The sequence below is a fragment of the Cyprinus carpio genome, chromosome A23 (assembly GCF_018340385.1).
Source record: "Cyprinus carpio isolate SPL01 chromosome A23, ASM1834038v1, whole genome shotgun sequence".
In the NCBI taxonomy this organism is placed as follows: domain Eukaryota; kingdom Metazoa; phylum Chordata; class Actinopteri; order Cypriniformes; family Cyprinidae; genus Cyprinus; species Cyprinus carpio.
In genome coordinates, this window is record NC_056594.1 from 14,097,295 (window position 1) to 14,118,913 (window position 21,619).

Here is a 21,619-nt window from a genome sequence, read left to right on the forward strand (position 1 = left end):
TAAAGATAAAGAAGAGAATAACTTAAGTAAATGTAAGTTTTAATAAGAACATATTTAAAAGTCAGTCCTCGCATATTTTGAGGTTTTTGAACACTTTCTTTGTTGCACATCTTGCTTCCCATCATTCCTGTTTTTCACTGTCAATTGCCAGAAATCCTGAATAGCTATCTCAGTAGACAAGATGCCATTAAACTAAATCTAGTATCAAAAGACGTGCAGATATGCACAGTTTCAGTAAGAGAGCTCACTATGTACTTCACTGAAGGCACAGATGTTTAGTAAAATATGAGTGTAAGTAGCATGTGAAGATGATGACAAACTAAATAAATGTACAAAAAACTCAAAATATTACCAAAATGTCCAGAATCATTTCAGAATCATCTGAAAACAATATCTAAAAATAATAGTTTTACCAGAATATTCGAACAACTGTCTTATTTCACGTTCAAAACAAATTTCTACAATTGGATAGCATGATGACAAGATCCGTGACATTTTAAAGGGAGGAAAAGAAGAAGAAAAAACTAAAATAATATTTACACTGGCCCACTAATTTATCAATATTTTTTGGTTCTGACATAATGGTCAAAGGAGAAGACAAAAAAAAAAACTGTTGCCATTACATAGAATTACAAAAACATTTTACATTTTACTCTTCTAGAATGGAGTATTATATAAAAAAGCAAAACTAAAGTATATTGACATTAAAATTAATATTATTGATAAGTGGGGGAAAAATAAAATGAACAATAACATTGAAGTAGCAATAGAATACATTAACTTCATCACATTGCTAATATCATAAGCGTCAATGAAAAATAACAGCATAATTATCCTATACAAATAAAACTGAACTAAACAACTCGTATGCTGTTACTTACCCAAAACAGGTATTTTTGTACAAGATTCCAATGCAATTTTTTTTTCTTTCTAAAGAAAAAAAGTTAATAATAATAAAAAATAATAAAACACCAAATATGTACACTGAACCTACTGAATCAGCCATATGATCTCAAACCGCTCTAAAGCCAATTTCTGTGTTCTTTACAATTACTACATTAAAACGTGCCCACCACTGAGCTCAATCGCTACAATTAAACATGGAGCTGTACTATAGATGGGAAAGACAACCCTGGCCAAATGGTGACAGGACACTATGCTGCCCATGCTAAGTGGAAAACAAACAAAACAAGACAAACTTAAAATATATACACATCTAAAATACAACTGTTGATAAAAATGTGTTAGTATTACAGTCAAAACATTTTAACAAGCAAAGAGACATTACTACAGGACTTAATCTACCGCAATTACGGTCAATTGTGTATCAAATTGCCTACTATGGTATAAAATAATTTGATATGAATAGATACTAAATGAAGCATGTAAATAAATAATATGCATGGCTTCGGAAGGAGACTGGACCGGGACAAATAGCTATGAGAAAGGGTGACATTTATAAATTGACTTTTGACAATTCAGGCCAAACAACAACCTATTTGCTATTTTTTTGCGAAGTCAATTTTTCAAATAAACCAGTCAGGGATCTTCTGAACAATGTAATCTTTTTGTTTGCAATGGCTTTAGGCAATTTAATCTAACATCAAGTGCTCCTCAGCATTCAGCTTTTTTTCTTAGAAATATACAATGTTAAAACTAAGTCAATAACTATGGAACAAAGGGTACAGAGCTCATTTCAGAGGTGGAGTACTGAAAATTATGGAAAAACAATTAGCAACACAGTCATCACTCCATTATTGTATCTGTCCGTTTAGCTCTATTTGCTTTTCAAATAGAATTTCTATTCTAAAACACCATGCTAAATTAATTTCAATTGAATTTTCTCATTCTTTTCACTTTTCATCCCGATGAAGCAAATAAAAACCAGGCTAGCAGAACATTAACCATAAAACAGTCACATAAATTAACACCAAAATCACTCAAGTCCTCTCTGATCCTTATTCGGTTTCTCCTCCTCTATTGTTCCCTGCAGTCTCCTCTCCTTATTATCACACTACAGGAGAAGCTTGCCGTTTCTATGTATTTTCAGAATCTTTCCCAGTCTCTGTTTAGCCGTAGCAAGTCCTTTCTTCGGACGTTTTCCTGAGAAAGAAGAGTAAACATTTTTTAATGTGATTCCAAACAATTATTCTTTTAAGGGTTATGTAGGCTAAATCTAGTTACCTTGACACACTCCTGCAGACGTTGGAGTAGCCAGCCCTCCAGGTGAGGGGAGAGAGGGAGAATAACTGCTGCTGTTTTGGGGAGAGAGTGAGGGCCGTCTTGAAGTCAGGAACACGCCAGGGGCCATGGCACCACTTCCTCTTGGGCCCCCTGGGCTGAACGGACCTGGTCCTGCTGTGTACTCGTGGTCCAGCAGGCTAGCAGAGTACACCTCCACTCTCCTCTCCTCAACTATGCAGTCCACAGGAGGCTCAGAGGGCAGAGGAGGAGACACAGGGGCAGAGTCCGGCTGGCACTGGAGCTGGGCAGCTGCAGAATGTACTTTCTCTTGAGGGACCTTCTTCTTGGTGTATTTTCTCTTGGTTATGGTTTTCTGCTGTTCCTGACATTTAAGTAACAAGATGCTCAGTGTTAATCTTGTCAAGGAACATACTGAGAAAACAAAGTTTTTTGATGATCAGCGATAAAGACAAGACAAAAACTTAAGCATAATGACAAAAATTATATAATTTTAATTCTATTAAATTAAAGCATTGATGAAAATATGACAAAAAAAATTCATGTTTATATACAAAAGTTTGGGGTCAGTAAGATTCCACAAAAATATTAAGCAGCACACCTATTTTAAATTGTAGTAACATTACAGAATATTAGTTTTTATTGTATTTTTGATTAAATAAATGCAGAGTCTGAGCACGAGACTTATTTAAAAAAAATACAAACCAACTTAATGACTACAAACTTTTGAACCATAGTGTTCGTTTAATGGCAGTGTTTTTTGTAGAAAAACAAAATGGAAAAAAATGATTGTTTTAAAAATCCAATTATAGTCAAAACATGCTAATCAGAACCTGCAGATCATGTTGTGACAGCACTTTTTCTGCAACAATGAACTAAAACACATAAAACATGGACAATGAATAACTAAAGCGTAATTTTATTTCAGGAGATCAGGTTTTTACATGTTTTTAAGAGTCAATATGCAATTTCATATACATTTAAAAAGTTAATATTTAGTTTAATTTTTTAGTTCCTTGTCAACTAAATTTTTATTTTTCAAAGACTAAATTTAGATGCCATTTTGATGAACAAATATTGACTACATTTAAAGAATATCTTGAATAATTATATAAACACTTTTAAAGGGATAGTTCACCCAAAAATGAAAATTCAGTCATTAACTACTCACCCTCATGTCGTTCCAAATCCGTAAGACCTTCCTTCATCTTCAGAACACAAAATAAGATATTTTTGCTTTCTGACCCTCCATAGGCAGCAAGGGATCTATCACGTTCAAGGCATAGAAAGGTACCAAGAACATCGATAAAATAGTGCATGCGACATCAGTGGTTTAACCTTAATTTTCTGAAGCTATGATAATACTTTTTGTGCTCAAAAAACAAAACAAAAATAACAACTTTATTCAATAATTATTCTCTCCCAAGTTATCATCTACCGTAACACAATGTACGCGCGTGCTTTCCTCTACTCGTAAACAAGGCACATGCATGTTCTACGTCAGCAGCATCACGCGCATGCGTCGTGTTACTCTAAAAAATGGCTGGTGATGGTAATTTGGGGGAGAACAATTGTTAAATAAATCTGTCATTTTTGTTTTCTTTAGGCACCAAAATTCTCGTAGCTTTGTAAAATGACGGTTGAACCACTGATGTCACATGGACCATTTTGACGATGTTCTTACTACTTTTCTGTGCCTTGAACATGGTAGGACCCTTGCTATCTATGGATGGTCAGAAAGCTCTCGGATTTCATCAAAAATATCTTATTTTGTGTTCCAAAGAAGAACAAAGTTCTTACAGGTTTGGAAAGACATGAGGGTGAGTAATTAATGACAATTTTAATTTTTGGGTGAACTATCCCTTTAAAGATGCTCATCCAAAGTAATGGTATGTAATGGTCCACATCTATAGAAGTTCTGGCATAGTGTGGGACAAAAGCTCACCTGTTGTGCCAATTTGGCAGCAGCAGCTGCAAGTCCAGTTTCTACAGAAGCCACCCTTGCACCCTCTCTCACCGGCCGCTCCTGCTTAGGAAGTGTAGGGGTCACACGAGCTGAGGATGTGTGAAGACATGAGGTTTAGAACAGTTTAGAAAAAAAAAAAATGCTACAAAATCATAAATGCAGATACCTTTAGGACTCCAGGGTGTATCATCCCAGTTTCGCTTTCTTTTCATTTTGGACTTGCTTATGTGATCCTCCTCGTCAGATTCTAGTGATGGATACACTGTAGAAAAGGGTGGAAATTCTCCTTTAAACAGAATCACTGTGGGTTGCAGTATTTCCTCTGCTAAGAACACTGGTATAAATGTTCAAGAATCTGTGAACTCACCATAATCAGAGTCTTTAAAACAGGTACCCAAGGTCTCCTGTTCATCCAAGCTTTCTTCATCACTGAGGTGCCGTGCTGGTCGTTTGACAGGCCGTTTTCCTGGCCTCTGAAATGTGGTCTTTTTCTCACTCTTCTTGACTCCACTTATCCACCCAGCTCTCCCTCCTTTCTCCTTTATAAGCCCCAGCATCTCACCTCCTCCAGAGATAGATAGAGGAGAGGAGGAGGAGGAAGAGGATGAGGATGATGGAGGGTTGGCCATCGAGAGCATGCCCTGGATAGCATCACGGGTGCTGGGGGAGGCTGGTGCTTCCTCCTTCATGATAAGGCGAAAATTAGTAGAATTGAGCCTAACAGCGAGTACATAGCTACATATTTTACTTTGAGATAAAGGCTAGTAATGATTAGCATGTAATATAAGAAGTGTGCGTGTGAAGTACCTCAGTGCAGAATCAAGACCCGCCACCTGTTTGCTTGCCTTGAGCAAGTCTAAAATCCCGCCTGCTCCGCCTTTTACACCCTGCACTGTAAGCATCTCCTCATCTGTGGTGTAATCCTCCTATTTAACAGCGAGATATAAAACCAGTGACAACCAGACACCTAGAGAGGAATCTTAAGCTTGCCTATAAGAGACTTGCATACCTCAATATCAAAGTCCACTTCTCCTGGCTCACGGATTCTGTGGGGGTCGCTGCATGGTTTGGCCCGAGGCAGTTTCCTTGGTAGACCTAATGAGACCATTGAGCCAAGATATTACTGTTATTATATTTAAAAGCAAGCCTTATGGGTTTGGAGTGATATAAAGGTGAGTAAATGATGCGTAAACAAAGAAATCATGAAAGCATGATCAATAAATGGGAGAAATCCTTTACCAGCTAATTTCTTCTTGCTAGATAGAGACGGTCTACGGCGAGGTGGAGGGGTTTCATCAATCTGAAGCTCGTCTTCTGAGTCAAAGTCAGACAAAGTAGCCATGTGGGGCTGGAACTGCTGAAGTGAACTCCCGGCTCCATTTGCACTGCCAGCACGACCCTTCTTCCTAAGAGAGGAAGAAGAAGAGGTATTAAAAACAAGTGTCATCACATAACATTAAGAACTCTTTTCAGGGAAATGGGAGTAGATAACAGTTTTACCCTTGTATCTTTCCATTAGTCAGCACAAGCTTAAGCTTGCTCTTGTTGATCTTCTCTTCAAAATCATCTAGACAGTCATTAGGCAGCTCAAGCTGAAAAGTAAAAAAAGTATAACATAACAGTACTAGTTTTTCGGCTTTCAAAAGTATAACATAAAATAAACATTTGTAAAACTAATTTACTTAAAGGAAAATGTAATAATATATCAGACAGAATATACAGCACACACAACATACATACATATATACATACATATATATATATATATATACATACATATTGGAAACGGTGATACATTTTTTCAAAGGAAAATGTAATAATATAACATACATAAATAAAAATTAAAAAACAAATCATAAATAATAAAGCAAAATATAAAAAATATAACACACATATACGAAACAGAGAATATAAAATAATAATCAATCATAACCACAATAATATTCTGTACACTTCTGTTCAAAAGGTTGAAATCGGTAAGTATCTTATGCTCAAAACCTACATTTATTTAAACCAAATTACTTTTTATATTATAGTAATATATTATATTACTACAATTTTAAATAAATGTTTCATGAACGATAATTTTATAAACATAATAACTTTTCTGCCACTTTTGATCAATTGGATGCATGTTTACTGCATAAAATTATTACTTTCTTTAAAACAAAAAAAATTCTTACTGACCTCAAACTTTTGAACGATAATTTTATAAACATAATAATGGTTAATAAATGTATTGTAAACTTTACCTTGTTCTTTTTTACTTTGCACCCTGGCTGGAACTTCTTGAGCGTGTGTTTAGTATGGATCTCCAGCAGGTCCAGCTCTCCAGCTTCTGTTTTTATCTCTTTGCCTTTTTGGCTCTTTTTCTTAGCTCCTGGAAGGCCTACACCCCCTCCTCCAAATCCATCCTTCAGCTTGGGGCCTTTCTTTTTACCAGGGTGCTGGCCAAAAGTGAGGGATGTGTTTAATGGAGCTTTGGGGTGAGGAGAGGGAAGACCCTGAGAGCCACCAAATGGTGTCCCACTCCTGCCGATGTTCTGCTGGAAGATATCCTGCAAAAGAGACACAAATTCAGATGCAAGACAAAAATTTATAGATTTTTTTCTTTGGGTTCTTTTATCTAACCCAGAGCTACTCTCACCTCAACTAGGCGTATCTCCTTAGCCAGATCCTTCACTAGCTGCTGGGTCTTTATAGTCTCTGGTATCTCATGTTCATGTTCAGCCAGGGACTGAGAAGGGAAAAAAAAAAAATGTTTTTAAATAATAATAAAATATATATATATATATATAGACAAAACAACCAATATAAACTCTGTCTCATCACTGCAATGAAGCGATTTATGATGGTAGACAACAATGTAAAGACAAATATTTGAAATTTTTAGCATGCCATTCAAGATAGATATCAAATATCTCAAATTCTTCTATTTTTTTTTAGCCTTTTGACAAAATTCAATATAAATCTAATATTCAAAATGGAGTTTTTTTCCAATAAACATTTCGGTCAAACTGATTACACAGTAATAATGTATTAAAAATTACAAATAAAACAGTAAAATCTGGGTTGCAACATACTTTTTTACTAAATGAACACAATGAAAATATATTTCATTATTTTCATTTAAATTCTTCAATTACAAGCAATATTAATCAACCTATTAATCAAACATTTTAGAGTAATGATGCACATTAATTACTGAATTAAAGTTTTGAATAAACTCACTGAAACACTTAACTGATTCAAGGAAATGAAAATCAACTGAATGTTTTTTTCCACTTGACTTAAAATATACAAATATATCATATAACCCCTATTAATCACCACTCCTACATCTAACATAATTAAACGTACTTCCTTCCGTGTCCAGCTGCGGAAAGCATTATTGAGAGCTTTGGCTCCATGGACCAAATATGTGGCAGGATGCCGTCGATTCTCTCTTAGACCTAAAGTGGATTGGAAAAACAGAAAAATTACAGTACATGAAAGAATGCTGTACTAAAACAAAAAGAAAAAAGAGCCATTTGCTTTATAAGGAGAAACCTCACCTCTGAAGGTGTCCAGCAGATGCTTGCCAACATACCAGCACACAGTCTCAAAGTTCGGAAACCTGAACAAGTCTTCCTCACTCACTCTTTTTTCTATTTCATACGCTCTGACAGAAAAAAAGAAAAGAATGACCAATGAAAAAGCCCAGTACAATACAATACTACTAAGGAGACAAACAGAAGCATCATCTCACCGAAGCTGCATGTCAATGTTGAGGCTGTGTAGAAAATTTCCCCCAAATGCCAAACAGTCCACAGGAGTCAGAACAGCATGAATCCACCCTGACAGCAGATTATTATCACACAAAGAAACACCATTATTAATCAAATTGTAATTTCTCAGTCACACGGGGACATCAAAACAATAAATCTGGGAGAAACAGAGATAGTACCTGTTGGGATGAAGAGGGTGTTTCCTTGCTTTAGTGAACATTTGTAGCACATGTCTACCTGGTCCCCAAAAAACAGCTCATTCTGATTGGAGGATGAACTCCAGCGCTCAAAAAGCGACAGGTTAGCAGCAGTGGGACGAATGAGGTAAAAGATCTTCTCACCCTGACACGCATAAAAGGAAATACATATGACCACTTTCATCTGGAGGACAAAGCATGATGATGAGTCATTCTCTTTCTCCGCTATTTTCCACTGCATATGACTTCTAGAAAACAACTAACCCGGAGAACATGATACCACACAGAAGTTCCACCAAAGTCAATGTGAAAGTCTGTGTAACTGTCCTTCACTCCCATCAGGCAGTATTTCTGCACATTAGGCCTCTCAAAAATAGACTCCTCAGGCCAGAGGTTCTCCACCCATGACAGCTTCCTCACAATCTTTGGTGTCTCCACTAGATTTGACAACCTACAAAGAATATAAGAAAGTTTGCAAGGTTATCCTCTTAGAAAAGTTACACCTTCGAACCGATCTGAAGTTGTGATGTAACGGAAACAGATCTTTTCTTCTGTATTGTGACATACATTTAAGTGAAACCCATTATCAAGAAAAATACAGGGCAAGGCCTTAATCAATCGATTGGTTGTAGATTGGACAGAAGCAGATCTGAACTCTAACTTGTGATTGATTGTATGAAAGGGGCGGGGTTTATGGATGATTCAATCACAATAAGATCAATAAAGGGTGAATTTCCATTTCATGATGACTTCAAAGCACCACTGCTACAGCCGTACACATTCAGATGGACAGTTGTAGATGTAAATTTGCACATCCCTAAAAAAACATACCTAGTGTCTGAGAACTCTAAGCTGATCACATTGAGTACTCTGTCTCTGTTTGGGCTGTTGTAGTACTCGACAAACTCTCCCAGTTTCATCTTCAGGTCTGCTTGGCGGTTGACATCAATCACATCAATTTCCTTGTCAGAACCTATAAAGCAATAGTAAAACATTACATTCCCATCTAAAAATAACAAAATCACAAACACACTACTGAGAAGGTAGCATAGCATGGCAATGCAGATGTGATTAGAGTTATTTACCGATATAATGCTCTACATCTGACACAGAGAAAGACGACGGGGGCAAATTCATGCCCAGACCATCTTTCCTGAGGACCAGGACTGGGACGCTAAAGGAGCGCTCCTCTAGAAACTCAACCGTGAGCTGGGCCCCAGTCGGCTTTAGCAGGACTCATCAGCATAAACAGAAACAAATAAAAAGTCAAATACGTTTTCCAGCATACTCATCTTTCTAACAACTTTTCAAAATCCAAAAACACCACAGATTGCTAGCCAAAGCTGAATGGTGTGAATCATAGCTTAAAGTCTGATCAGAGCTAAATGAATCTGGGTTAAGAAAGTAAGGTCACCTAGAGGCCTAATTTGGACCTGGCAATAAATAATCGTCCTGTGACCGTACCTGGGAAAAGTGCGGCTGCGTAGCTCTCTGACAAACTGAGCACTGCCCGTCTTCACAGGTCGTCCTGAGTCTCTCCCCACTCCTGCATCAGAGTGTTTAATAGCCCCCCGACGTTTGCGCACTGAGAGGGAAACAAATATCATAGTTACTAATCAAATTTGTGCAAGCTCACACATTTGGATGTCCATTCTGAGCTACTTTAAAGGTTTAAAATTGTATTTACATTGTGTTTGTGTTCCACAATGAGGTTGTAAATGGTCTATTTTCATCCCTACCTGCGCTTGATGAATTATTTGTCTGTCTCAAGTTATTATGGTTAAATACAACTGTAACTAATGTTAATACCATAAATAAACCTTTTTATAATTTAAAACAAAATCAGCATGAACGGAAATATATATTTCAGCTAGTTACCAAGGTTACAATTCTCATTGTAATTTAACATACTAAAAATAAATACAATTAAAACTGAAATAAAAATGAATAAACTACACAGACATTGTTTTTTGCATGTCATTACGGTGTATGGAGTATAGATTGATGTGGTGGGGTGGGGAAGTTAAGGTAGTTTAACATAAGGCTGCAAAATCACAAAACGTGAAAAAAATTAAGGGGTATGAATACTTTTTATAGGCACTGTATATATAACAGATTCAAAATATTAATACAACTATAATAGTATCTCAATGATAGTAAAATAACACAGGATACACATTAAGTCAGAGTTATCCAAGCACTCTTAAATAGTGATTTTTTATGAAAATAAAACAAATGCATTTCATCTACAAGTCAACAAAATGCCAGTTATTATGCAGTATTTGCGGCACTTACTGACAGAGGGTCCATGTGTCACCTGGCAGTTAGGACAGTGATACTGGTCAATATCTGCCGCTTTGTCTTCCTCCACACCAACACAACTACAAGAAAAAACAAAACATTACAACTGCAAAAAAAACAAAGGTGATAACAATTCGGCTTTCAATTATAATTTACAAAATGCATCTTCACCTGCCATGAAACCAATCCTGACAAACATCACACTCAATCATGAACCGGGTGACATCATAAGGGAGACGGCATAAGCAGTAAACTGGAACAGATGCCATTGTAAAGTCTCTGGCCAAATATGTTAATGTAAAAAAAAAAAAGTCTTGTAATATGGTACTGCTTCTGTTTGGGGACCACAGTTCACTTAGTTGCCTATGTGGAGAGTCAGCTTCACTTCAGAGTGCTTCACCAATCAGCTTGCAATGCAGTCAAGACTGTTGTATTCACAGTAAAGTGTTGTATAAGAAGTATGCTGGCAGTGACGACAGCTCTCAGTCAATCGTAGATGAGAAATGCGTCGCTACTACGACCACTGCAGTCAAACCGGGGACTAGGTGGATACCATGGTTCGGCACCTGTTGAAAGAGTGGAGGACAATTAGCTGTGAAAAATGAAGAATGATAATTCTTATACAGAAACTGCAATGAAAATAACACTACATGCGCTCTATGCGGTTAGCTAAAGTTCTACACCCATGCACCTGCCGCCTTTATTATGGTCAAGAGACTCCATCTAAGCAAGTTTCTATTCATTCTAACACAAGACTTCATACAATAAAGGCAAAAGGACGAAAACTGGTATAATTATATATTTTAAGATCAAAATGTGCAAATTATTAAACATCATTCCTAAACCATCTGTGCATCGCCGATCTGGTCCTGATATTCATTTACTTTGGGTTAGATCTAGAGAGGTTTTTGAGATGCGAGTCATAACACTTTTATACACATTTATGCATTATAGTTGCATAAACCGCACATTTATGAAAGCGACCGCTTAAAAGTAATTAATAATCGTATAAGTAAAATAATTACACGAAGAGTAACTATTCATCTTAGTGTTTATAGTTAATTCAGATAGTTCAGAGCTGCAGAGCTTACATTTGGACGATGCTAATAACTATAAAAGCTATTATGTGCAACGCACAATTAATTTCACTGTGTCCACTGGATTTGTTAATTTAAAAAGAAATGTTTTTGATTTAGCAACACGGTCTGTGATAGCAGAAAACTGTTTGTTGAACCACAAGAGCTAGGTGCTAGCTTAGCTGCTAATAACATAGCATGCTCGTCAACGTCTAACTACGTGGATCTGCCTAATCTTTGTGTTTACAATCCAACAACGACACGTTACTGAGCAAGCTCACTAATCTAAACTCAAATGTACCTAAAATATGAAATATGGAAGTTGGGATCATACGACCGATTGCAAAACAAAAGAACTTGTTGCAGCGCGCGCTGTTTCCAACGACGCTAACGGGTCTTACCGGGTGACAAAAGCCGCGAGTATCCCGTGGGCCGAGCGTACCATGCCGGGCAAAATTTTAGGAAACTCCGAGGCCTGGGCGGCCTGCTTTATAAACAACAATATGTTTTCTAAAAATCATACACTTCTTCCGTTCTTACGTATTTAACAGAGGAGAGTGAATAAACAAATCTGGCAAAATCTCGAAAGAATACAATCCACAGCTGAAAAGCAAAGATTTTATGAAATTCATAACGCAGCGATTTCCCGTGCTATAAATCCATCCCAGTCCGCCCGTGCAGCGACCGCTGTCTGCGGGAGAGGGAACAATAAAGTTGCTTCGCATGTCGGTAGCTGTTTCTTCGGACGGCAGAGACATCAGATGAGCATGTATTCTCCACAACACTTCATAGCCACTATAGTAACTATAAGATTGACTGATTGATTGATTTAGCAGTGGTTCTGGTAGCTCCGCATCACCATGGTTAGCTCAATGTAACTAGTTAAAAAAAATAAAAAATTATTTCTTGTAGCTAAGATAGCTTAAAAAAATTAAAAAATAATTAAAAATAAAATAAAATATTAATAATATAATAATAATAATAATAATAATAAAAAATAGCCTACACAAATGTAGAAATGTACAAATGACAGGGTTTGTTTATCTGAATATGAATGTATGAATCTACTACGTTAATGGCAGAGTTTTTACTGCAGTTTCCATAGTTTTATTGCTATTATTGTTTACATAGTGTACTATAGTGCTACATTGGGTAAAGCCAAGGTGAGTTTTGTGAAGGGCTGTTATATCCTCTCTTCAGCAAAGCTCAGTGCAGTAGTTACTACATGGTAGATTTTAAGCAAAATAAATATGAGCCCATGAGGAGTGGCTTTCTTTGTTGGAGAAGCTTAATTTCTGTCAATATTGTTGGCTTGATGACATCACTGAATCAACAATGAACTGGCTTTAACTGAACATTTGACTGTTTTGTTATTGTCCTCTTTCATTATTGACAAACTGTTTTCCTGTTTGTCACTGTAAAGCTGCTTTGGTTACTATCTATATAAAGTGTTATTAAAGTAAAGTAACTTGACTTGACTTGGAAGACGGATGTAACGCTACATTTTGTTGTCCAGCAGATGGAGACATCATCTAAATGATGAAGGATGTCTTCATCGGTTCGAGGTTATTTTGTTCTGTACAGCTATTATGGTTACTTTGAGGGAATACAGACAAAGATTTAAACTGACAGTAATAATCACCTACTGAACACCCCCATGTCCATAAATCACTTACATTTCCCTGGTATATTATCACAACACATTTTGACCCATTTCAGTGGACTTGTTGGTCATGAATAAGCAAAATTTTTGTATTAATATTTAACTTTTTTTGGATTTGCTACTGTTTGAATGAGCAAAACTACTATTACTACTTTTAATAACAACAACAACAACTTTTTTAATGTTTGCTACTTTTAAAATTTTGGTGGAAGTGATCAAATATTCAAGATGATCCTTTTCAGGATTGTCACTGAAAAGCCATATTGAACAGCCACTAATCTGGAGTTGATGTGTTCCCTTCAATGTTGCTGGCTACAGCCCTGCCTCACTCCAAATGTCATATCATTGTGTTCAAGTGTGTGTGTGTGTACTTGCTTGTTCATGCTTGACAATCTATGTATTAATTTAAACTTTTTGAGGACCTTCCCAAAGTGAAACAACTCTCATTATGCCCGTCTGCTGTGACTGAATATCAGCCCCCTAAATAATCAGCTGTATGCAATCCAGCTCCTGATTTCTCCAGTCCTACTTCTCAGCCTCATTGCTGGTGGTCATGGCCTGGATGAGGGGTGGGCTGGCCTGGGTTCAGTGGTCACCGCTCCCATCACAGATTGATGAATTGATTGCAGCATTGCTGCCAGTGAGTCTGTGCCCTGGGCGAGGGCGCCCCGGTTACGGGAGGGAATCCCAGCTATGGCACCCGCCATGGTGCCGCTATTATGAGCGGCCTGCAGGGGGCCATTGGGGCTGGCAACCCAGGGAGCAGCCCTGACCCACATACTGCTGTCACGCCCCTGGAGACACACACTGTGAGGGCAGGCGGGGAGGTGTGTGGGATTTTGCCACAGAATAAGGGGGTGAGGTACTGGGCATCTTGCTAAACAAACAGACTTCCCTTCTTATTATTTCTAGGCTTTTCTGAGACTAAGAGCCGTAAGTGTTCACACAGAGCAGATGAAGTGCTTTCAGTATGCTCTGAAATTTTCACAAACCACACAAAGATAAGATTTATCACATTCTGTGGTGTCTGATAAAGTTATCAGAATGCAGAAACAAATTTTATAATTGCACACTAAACCGCTAAATGACTGAAGCGACTAAGCTGTGTGTGTAAACCGAATTCTGGAAGAAAAAAAAAAAAGACCCCAGAATGGAAGCAATTATAGTAGATGAACTTCATCAGGCATGTGGGTTCATTTTTGTTATAAAGACTTGGTTGGTTCTGAAAGAAATGAGTGGTTGTTTTTCCCATAATTTTTACTTTGTGGAGCACAAGCACCTGTCATGTATGTAAATACTACTGACTTTGATTTAATGGAATCAGTGTTATTTTTAGCCAAAACTAAACTGTTAAGATCATCATAATTTTATATAATTATATTTAAAAAACATTAGAACTAAAATAATTTAGAAAAGATTTAAAGAAAACTTCTAAAAAAAAAGAGAAAGAAATTTACTTAAATGGACTACAACTTAAATGGACATTAAAAAAGCAAAAACTAATAATAAAGATGACAAAAGCACATGACAAATTTAATAAACTTGAACTAAAACTAAAATGAAAACTGAAAATATGAAATAAAAGCTGTAATTCAAAATATAAATAATAAATACTATAACACTATAACACGTTGAAGGTAATGATTTAATGAAATATTATCTAGTATGGTTTATAAAAATACACAAGTAGACTAAACTATTTGGTATTGTTTAATATATATTTAATTATTTGACCATATTTAAACATTTTGGAGTGTAATAAATGAAAAAGCCTAGTCGACAACAGTGTTATTCTAGTATTATTTACAAACCCGATTCCAAAAAAGTTGGGACACTGTACAAATTGTGAGTAAAAAAGGAATGGAATAATTTACAAATCTCATAAACTTATATTTTTATTCACAATAGAATATAGATAACATATCAAATGTTGAAAGTGAGACATTTTGAAATGTCATGCCAAATATTGGCTCATTTTGGATTTCATGAGAGCTACACATTCCAAAAAAGTTGTGACAGGTAGCAATAAGAGAATGGAAAAGTTAAATGTACATATAAGGAACAGCTGGAGGACATTTTGCAACTTATTAGGTCAACTGGCACATGATTGGGTATAAAAAGAGCCTCTCAGAGTGGCAGTACCTCTCAGAAGTCAAGATGGGCAGAGGATCACCAATTCCCCCAATGCTGCGGCGAAAAATAGTGGAGCAATATCAGAAAGGAGTTTCTCAGAGAAAAATTGTGAAAATCTGTGCGTAAGGGTCAAGGCCGGAAAACCATACTGGATGCTCGTGATCTTCGAGCCCTTAGACGGCACTGCATCACATACAGGAATGCTACTGTAATGGAAATCACAACATGGGCTCAGGAATACTTCCAGAAAACATTGTTGGTGAACACATTCCACCGTGCCATTCGCCGTTGCTGGCTAAAACTCTATAGGTCAAAAAAGAAGCCGTATCTAAACCTGATCCAGAAGTGGATCAGGCCAAGGCTAATTTAAAATGGACTGTGGAAAAAAATGGAAAGTTCTTTTTGGAAAACTGGGACGCCATGTCATCCAGACTAAAGAGGACAAGGACAACCCAAGTTGTTATCAGCGCTCAGTTCAGAAGCCTGCATCTCTGATGGTATGGGGTTGCATTAGTGCATGTGGCATGGGCAGCTTACACATCTGGAAAGGCACCATCAATGCTGAAAGGTATATCCAAGTTCTAGAACAACATATGCTCCCATCCAGACATCGTCTCTTTCAGGGAAGACCTTGCATTTTCCAACATGACAAAGCCAGACCACATACTGCATCAATTACAGCATCATGGCTGCGTAGAAGAAGGATCCGGGTACTGAAATGGCCAGCCTGCAGTCCAGATCTTTCACCCATAGAAAACATTTGGTGCATCACAAAGAGGAAGATGCAACAAAGAAGACCTAAGACAGTTGAGCAACTAGAAGCATGTATTAGACAAGAATGGGACAACATTCCTATTCCTAAACTTGAGCAACTTGTCTCCTCAGTCCCCAGACAATTGCAGACTGTTATAAAAACAAGAGGGGATGTCACACAGATTTAAAATCAACTTATTTTTCACTTTTTTGAGATGTGTTGATGCCATGAAATTTAAAGTAAACTTATTTTTCCCTTAAAATGATAAATTTTTCTCAGTTTAAACATTTGATATATATCATCTATGCCATTTTTATTCACAATTTGTACAGTGTCCCAACTTTTTTGGAATCGTGTTTGTATATACTAAAATAGTATTTTTGGATTTTCAGTTTTCATTTTGTAAAAAAGTATTTATAGGCAACATGATTTTAATGGTTGCTAAATTTTCTCCATAGTATCTCAATGTAAGGAACATTAAAAAAAAAAAATGTATGGACACAGGACTACAACAAATAATAGATATTCACATGAAATGACCTATAAGTGCATACTTTATTAAGTGTGTAATATATAAACACACTTAGTCATTCATGAGCATATACACACAGCCATAAAATACTTGAGTCTATTAGTACCTGCGTCTACTGTAAAGTCGCTTTGACACTCTTTCCAGTCAAGGTCTATAGAGATCAACTCTTGTTCAGCTCCTCAGGTCTGCCCATACAACACTAGCAAAAAGTAACTAACATGAATGCAAGGACACAATCAGTGTGCATGTATACACGGCACGACACAGACGAACAGCGTGCAAGAGCAGCGGATACAATGGGTGAAACAAATGCAATTAGCTACACAACATAACAGCAGCTTGGGTAGTGAACAATATAAGCACAAAAGAAACAGTTCGTGCACACGGAACAATGTGCTATTTAATCGTTTGCAAAATGTGCATGCCAAGACAAGAGCTCTACATTCGGATCTATTTACATCCAGCACTAACCAAAGCTTGCTCACCAACCTGTGCAGAAACGCTGGTTATGGTGTGAATACATGCAATAACAGCATCATCACCACTTTGTCTGTAACACTGACAGTCATGAAGTCTGGCTGATATGCTAATAATAAATCACAATGCATATTTAATTTTCAGTAGTAAAACAACACCACTGTAGCAAAAAGCACAACGTTTTTTTTCATTGTGTTAACATTTCACTTTATTTTACTTAAATATTTCGGGAAACTGAATCAACAGGTTTCTCATCTATCAGTGCTGTTAATATAGTTTAAATGACCTGCATTTAAGTAACTCCCACAGTATTAACATTCCCCATTACTGTCTTTTATATATTTACAGTGTAGAGACACAAGAAACTGAGATGTTTAAATCACATGAGAATAGCAAAACATGTCTATCTTCACTAGTAAATATGAATATGAATCATGGGTGCTTCCCCAATCATCTCACGGATCTGTTACGTGGGACATAGCGAGGGGTTAAATGGTCTGAAATGACCCGGCTCCTGTTGGTCTCGGCTTGTAAACAGAATGAAATAAACTTGGAAACCATTGGTGCTCCCTGATGAGCTGCCACTCAGGTGACTCTTCATCTACACCAGCTCCTCTTGGATCCGGTCTGCTTCTGCTTCTCATTTCTTGTTCTTGAGCTGGTTGGCCAACCAGTCCAGGCCCTCATATAAACCATCTCCACTGGTGGCACAAGTGGCCTGGATGTACCAGTTACGATGGCGCAGGGAGTGGAGACCCAGCTTATCTGTGATTTCTGCAGCATTCATGGCATTTGGCAGATCCTGGGGAGTGAGAGAGAAACAGACACAACTACATATCTTACTATTTATATACATATGGCATGCCCTCATCATAGACGATTTCCCGTGAACTTTTTTCATGAACTCATTTCCCTGGAACCAGTGACTATAATCCCTGCACACACTGAGAAGCCTCCATTAGATTCAGTGTTGGGAGCATCATGACCTACTGCTGCTCATTAAGATACGGCAGCTGCACATCATCAGATCAGAGAGACCTTCAGCGGGTGGTTAAAACTGCTCAACACATCAGTGGCAGACCTCAACAGCCACTGTTCTCCAAATCATCAGAGAGCCCATCCAGCCCAAAAAATAGCCCGCTTTCACCTCTGCCATCTGGAAGATGAGGCAAACACCTACAGACCCGACCCGAAATTTTCTGTCTAACAAACATTGCCTGGATGAACTAACGAACTACAACCATACAGAATGTTACTGCAGCTATGTTTCCATCTTCAACAAATTGCCACATACATTACAGAAACTGATGCACATACTAGGGCTGCTTTAAAATGGGTAGACAGCGGATGCAATGCTAACATCAATGAACTGTTTGAGGTTTGAAGAAAACAGCAGAAGCACGAGGAAGCTCTTGCCTGCTTGTTGGCAAATACAAGAAGTACCGCGTCTCTCAGTTCATCCTCAGCCAGCATCCTCATCAGCTCTTCTCTGGCTTCATTCACTCGCTCACGGTCATTGCTGTCCACCACAAAGATGAGACCTTCAAAATACATTGGAAATTATGTGAAATGTGGTTATAGAAAGTTAGTAATTAATAACAAGAAAAAATAAAGATCCTTGTGGACCCTAATATAAGATCTCAATTCTAATTTCAATGCTAAATTTATTAAGAAGCATTAATGATCAAATGATAAAACTTGAGACGTACTGTTTTCTTTGTTTCTGTGTTGATGTATTTCCTATTGAAACAGGTTTGGGGTCAGTACATTGTTTTGAGAAATTAATTTTTTTAATCAACAGGGACACCTTACATTGATTAAAAGTGACAGTAAATATATTTATTACATTACAAATGGTTTCTGTTTCAAATAAATGCTGTTCCTGTAAACTTTCTGTTCATTTATAGGATCCTGAAAAAGTGTAGCACAACTGTTTTCAGTGTTGATGATAATAAGAAATGTTTCTTGAGAACCAAATCAGCATATTAGAATGATTTCTGAAGGATCACGAGATTCAGCTTTACCATCACAGGAATAAATTACATTTTTAAATGTATTACAACAGGAAACAGCTATTTTAAATTGTAATAATATTTTACAATTTTACTGTAATTTTGATCAAATATATGGAGCCTTGATGAGATTTTTCAAAATAAAAAAACTTTTTTTTTTTAAATTTAGAAAGATAGGTATATATGTTTTTCCTTTTTAAATACCAGTAGGGTTTAGTTTATGTCACATCCGTTGGCTATTCATCATGGCTCTGTCTGACACAAAATCCTGTTTGTTTTTAGAGTGTGTAAGTGTGTGTATGAGTCCTCTTTCACCTTGTGTGTTCTGGAAGTAGTGACGCCACAGAGGTCGGATTTTGTCCTGGCCACCAACATCCCACACTGTAAAACTGATATTTTTATACTCAACAGTCTCCACGTTAAAACCTAATAACAAGAAAACACAATGGCACACAAATTATACAGTGGCCAGACTCTTAAAACATGAAATCAATGCCTTTGTCTCTTTGCAAGAGGAAAATAATACAATAATAACCAAGCAATTTAACATTTAACATTTTAACAAGTCTAAAAATGTGTTTCACCAATAGTAGGAATGGTAGTCACTATCTCTCCCAGCTTCAGTTTGTACAAGATTGTGGTCTTCCCAGCTGCATCCAGCCCGACCATTAAAATCCGCATCTCCTTTTTCCCAATGAGGCTCTTCAAAAGGTTGCCAAAAATGTTCCCCATGATAGCTGGTTAGCCTTTACAAACATCAAAAGAGAAAATCTATGGTCATTTTTTTTTATTGACACATGCAACTGTCATACTTCCAGTTAAAACACTGGCTCTTTCAAAAAGAACACATGCTACCACATTGTACTCTCTTATCTTCATCTAATTCATTACATATATGCCAATGTTCCTCTTTTAAAACTTCTAGAAATCCTTCTGCAATCTTAATGATTAATACATCTATGATCTTTAACTCTGGCTGGACAAAATAAAATAAAAAATAGTTACAGAAATTTCATTTATAATATGAACAAAGCTTACTTTGCATTTGGAAAAATATAAAAGTTACATACAGTTCATACAGATTAAAAGTCCAGTATGATGATTGCTTTTCAAAAAACACAGTTTAAAGTATTGTTTAAAGTTGAAGTATTGCTTTTTTAGGTGCTGATTGACAGAATGAGAGGTGCCAATGGACAGATTCATGAGATGTGACTCTTAATGTGTTTGTCAGGAAGAGAGATTCTTCATCCTCCATAAAATAGTGATGACATCAACATCATGAGTGTAGTATGCAAATGCCAGAAAATCTGAGCCTGTTGACTTGTATCATGATTTTAATCCAACAGAACTACTGAAGCCCAGATCTAATCACATTCAGCTTTCAGAATTAGCCGGCTTTAACACACTGGCAAATGGAAACAATCATTTAAGATCAGAGAACCCTGATATGAGAAATGATTTCTAATGTCAGCCTACACATACTGTATGTGGGCTGCTAATGAATACGCAAGGATGCTCGCATCCCGTTGTATCATTCATAAGACAGAAATGCCTTCTCATGTCACATTAGACAGTGATACTGTTTATACGTCTAATGTTAACACCTTTTATTTTTGTCACGACGTAGAGATGCTATAGCAGCAAGAGCCGACCTGCATATTGACAAATTATAAATTGCTCCGCTATTTAATGTAAATAATAACATATATAAATACGCCAACAATGTCTAATCTATTTTAGACGAAATTATACCATATTTTTTACGTTTTGCAACATCCTTACTCACCTCGAAGAACAACACCGGATAATTTCACGCAAGTCACTCCGTTCTCGCGACGACATCAGCGGACTAGTCAGGAGAGTCTTAAAGATCTCGCGATATCATCGAAGCGCATCCTGGTTTGTACATTCAAAATGTCAATGAATGAAACTCCTGCAAGCGGTGGTCTGTATGAACCCAGAAGAAGATTATTAAGTATTTACCTACAAGCATTGCTACTTTCAGTTATCTAAAAACCAATGTGTTGTTAATGGTTGTGACAGAAAATATGAGCGCGCGCGCACACACGCTCGCACACACACGCGCGCGTCTGGTTTACTATACTTGTGGAGACGCGTAATGGTTTTTATACTGTACAAAACGTATATTCTATAGCCATACACCAACTCTACCCCTCACAGAAAACTTTCTGCATTTTTACATTCTCAAAAATAAATAAATAAATAAATAAATAAATAAATAATTCTACATGATTTATAAATTTGTTTCCCATGGGAACCTCAATTTAGGTCCCCATGGTGACACAAGTCGCCATGTGTCAGTCTGTATTCAGGTTTAATTCCCCACCAAGATAGAAAAACATGTACACACACACACACATTTAGTTTAAAAAAAAAACTCATAACTGGTGAAATGTGACCTTCAGGACCTGAAAGCAGATTTTGATGTTACATGATAAATATCTATTTATATATGTTTCATAAATATCTAACAGTATTGACAAAAATGATGCATAAAAATAACAATAAGAATAAAAAC

General features: G+C 36.8%; 2 protein-coding genes across 2 annotated transcripts; both read right to left on the bottom strand.

Annotated features, from left to right (window-relative positions):
* Positions 1-22: 22 nt before the first annotated feature.
* LOC109081251 (histone lysine demethylase PHF8) lies at positions 23-11,954 on the bottom strand. The gene is made up of 20 exons (XM_042713976.1): positions 11,911-11,954; positions 10,428-10,513; positions 9,218-9,367; positions 8,964-9,105; positions 8,397-8,583; positions 8,115-8,277; positions 7,917-8,004; positions 7,723-7,829; positions 7,529-7,620; positions 6,816-6,905; positions 6,421-6,726; positions 5,669-5,760; positions 5,408-5,574; positions 5,178-5,263; positions 4,976-5,094; positions 4,536-4,885; positions 4,335-4,430; positions 4,148-4,257; positions 2,185-2,566; positions 23-2,103 (listed from the first exon to the last, which is right to left on the bottom strand). Exons 1-20 carry the CDS (start codon positions 11,952-11,954, stop codon positions 2,015-2,017), a joined length of 2,946 nt encoding a protein of 981 aa, XP_042569910.1. The 3' UTR covers positions 23-2,014.
* On the bottom strand, positions 10,733-21,023 carry LOC109081253 (ADP-ribosylation factor 3). The gene is made up of 6 exons (XM_019096246.2): positions 20,867-21,023; positions 19,665-19,826; positions 19,396-19,506; positions 18,485-18,609; positions 16,698-17,870; positions 10,733-10,999 (listed from the first exon to the last, which is right to left on the bottom strand). The coding sequence occupies exons 2-5, from the start codon at positions 19,810-19,812 to the stop codon at positions 17,709-17,711; spliced, it is 546 nt and encodes a 181-aa protein (XP_018951791.1). The 5' UTR covers positions 19,813-19,826; positions 20,867-21,023; the 3' UTR covers positions 10,733-10,999; positions 16,698-17,708.
* Positions 21,024-21,619: the final 596 nt, after the last annotated feature.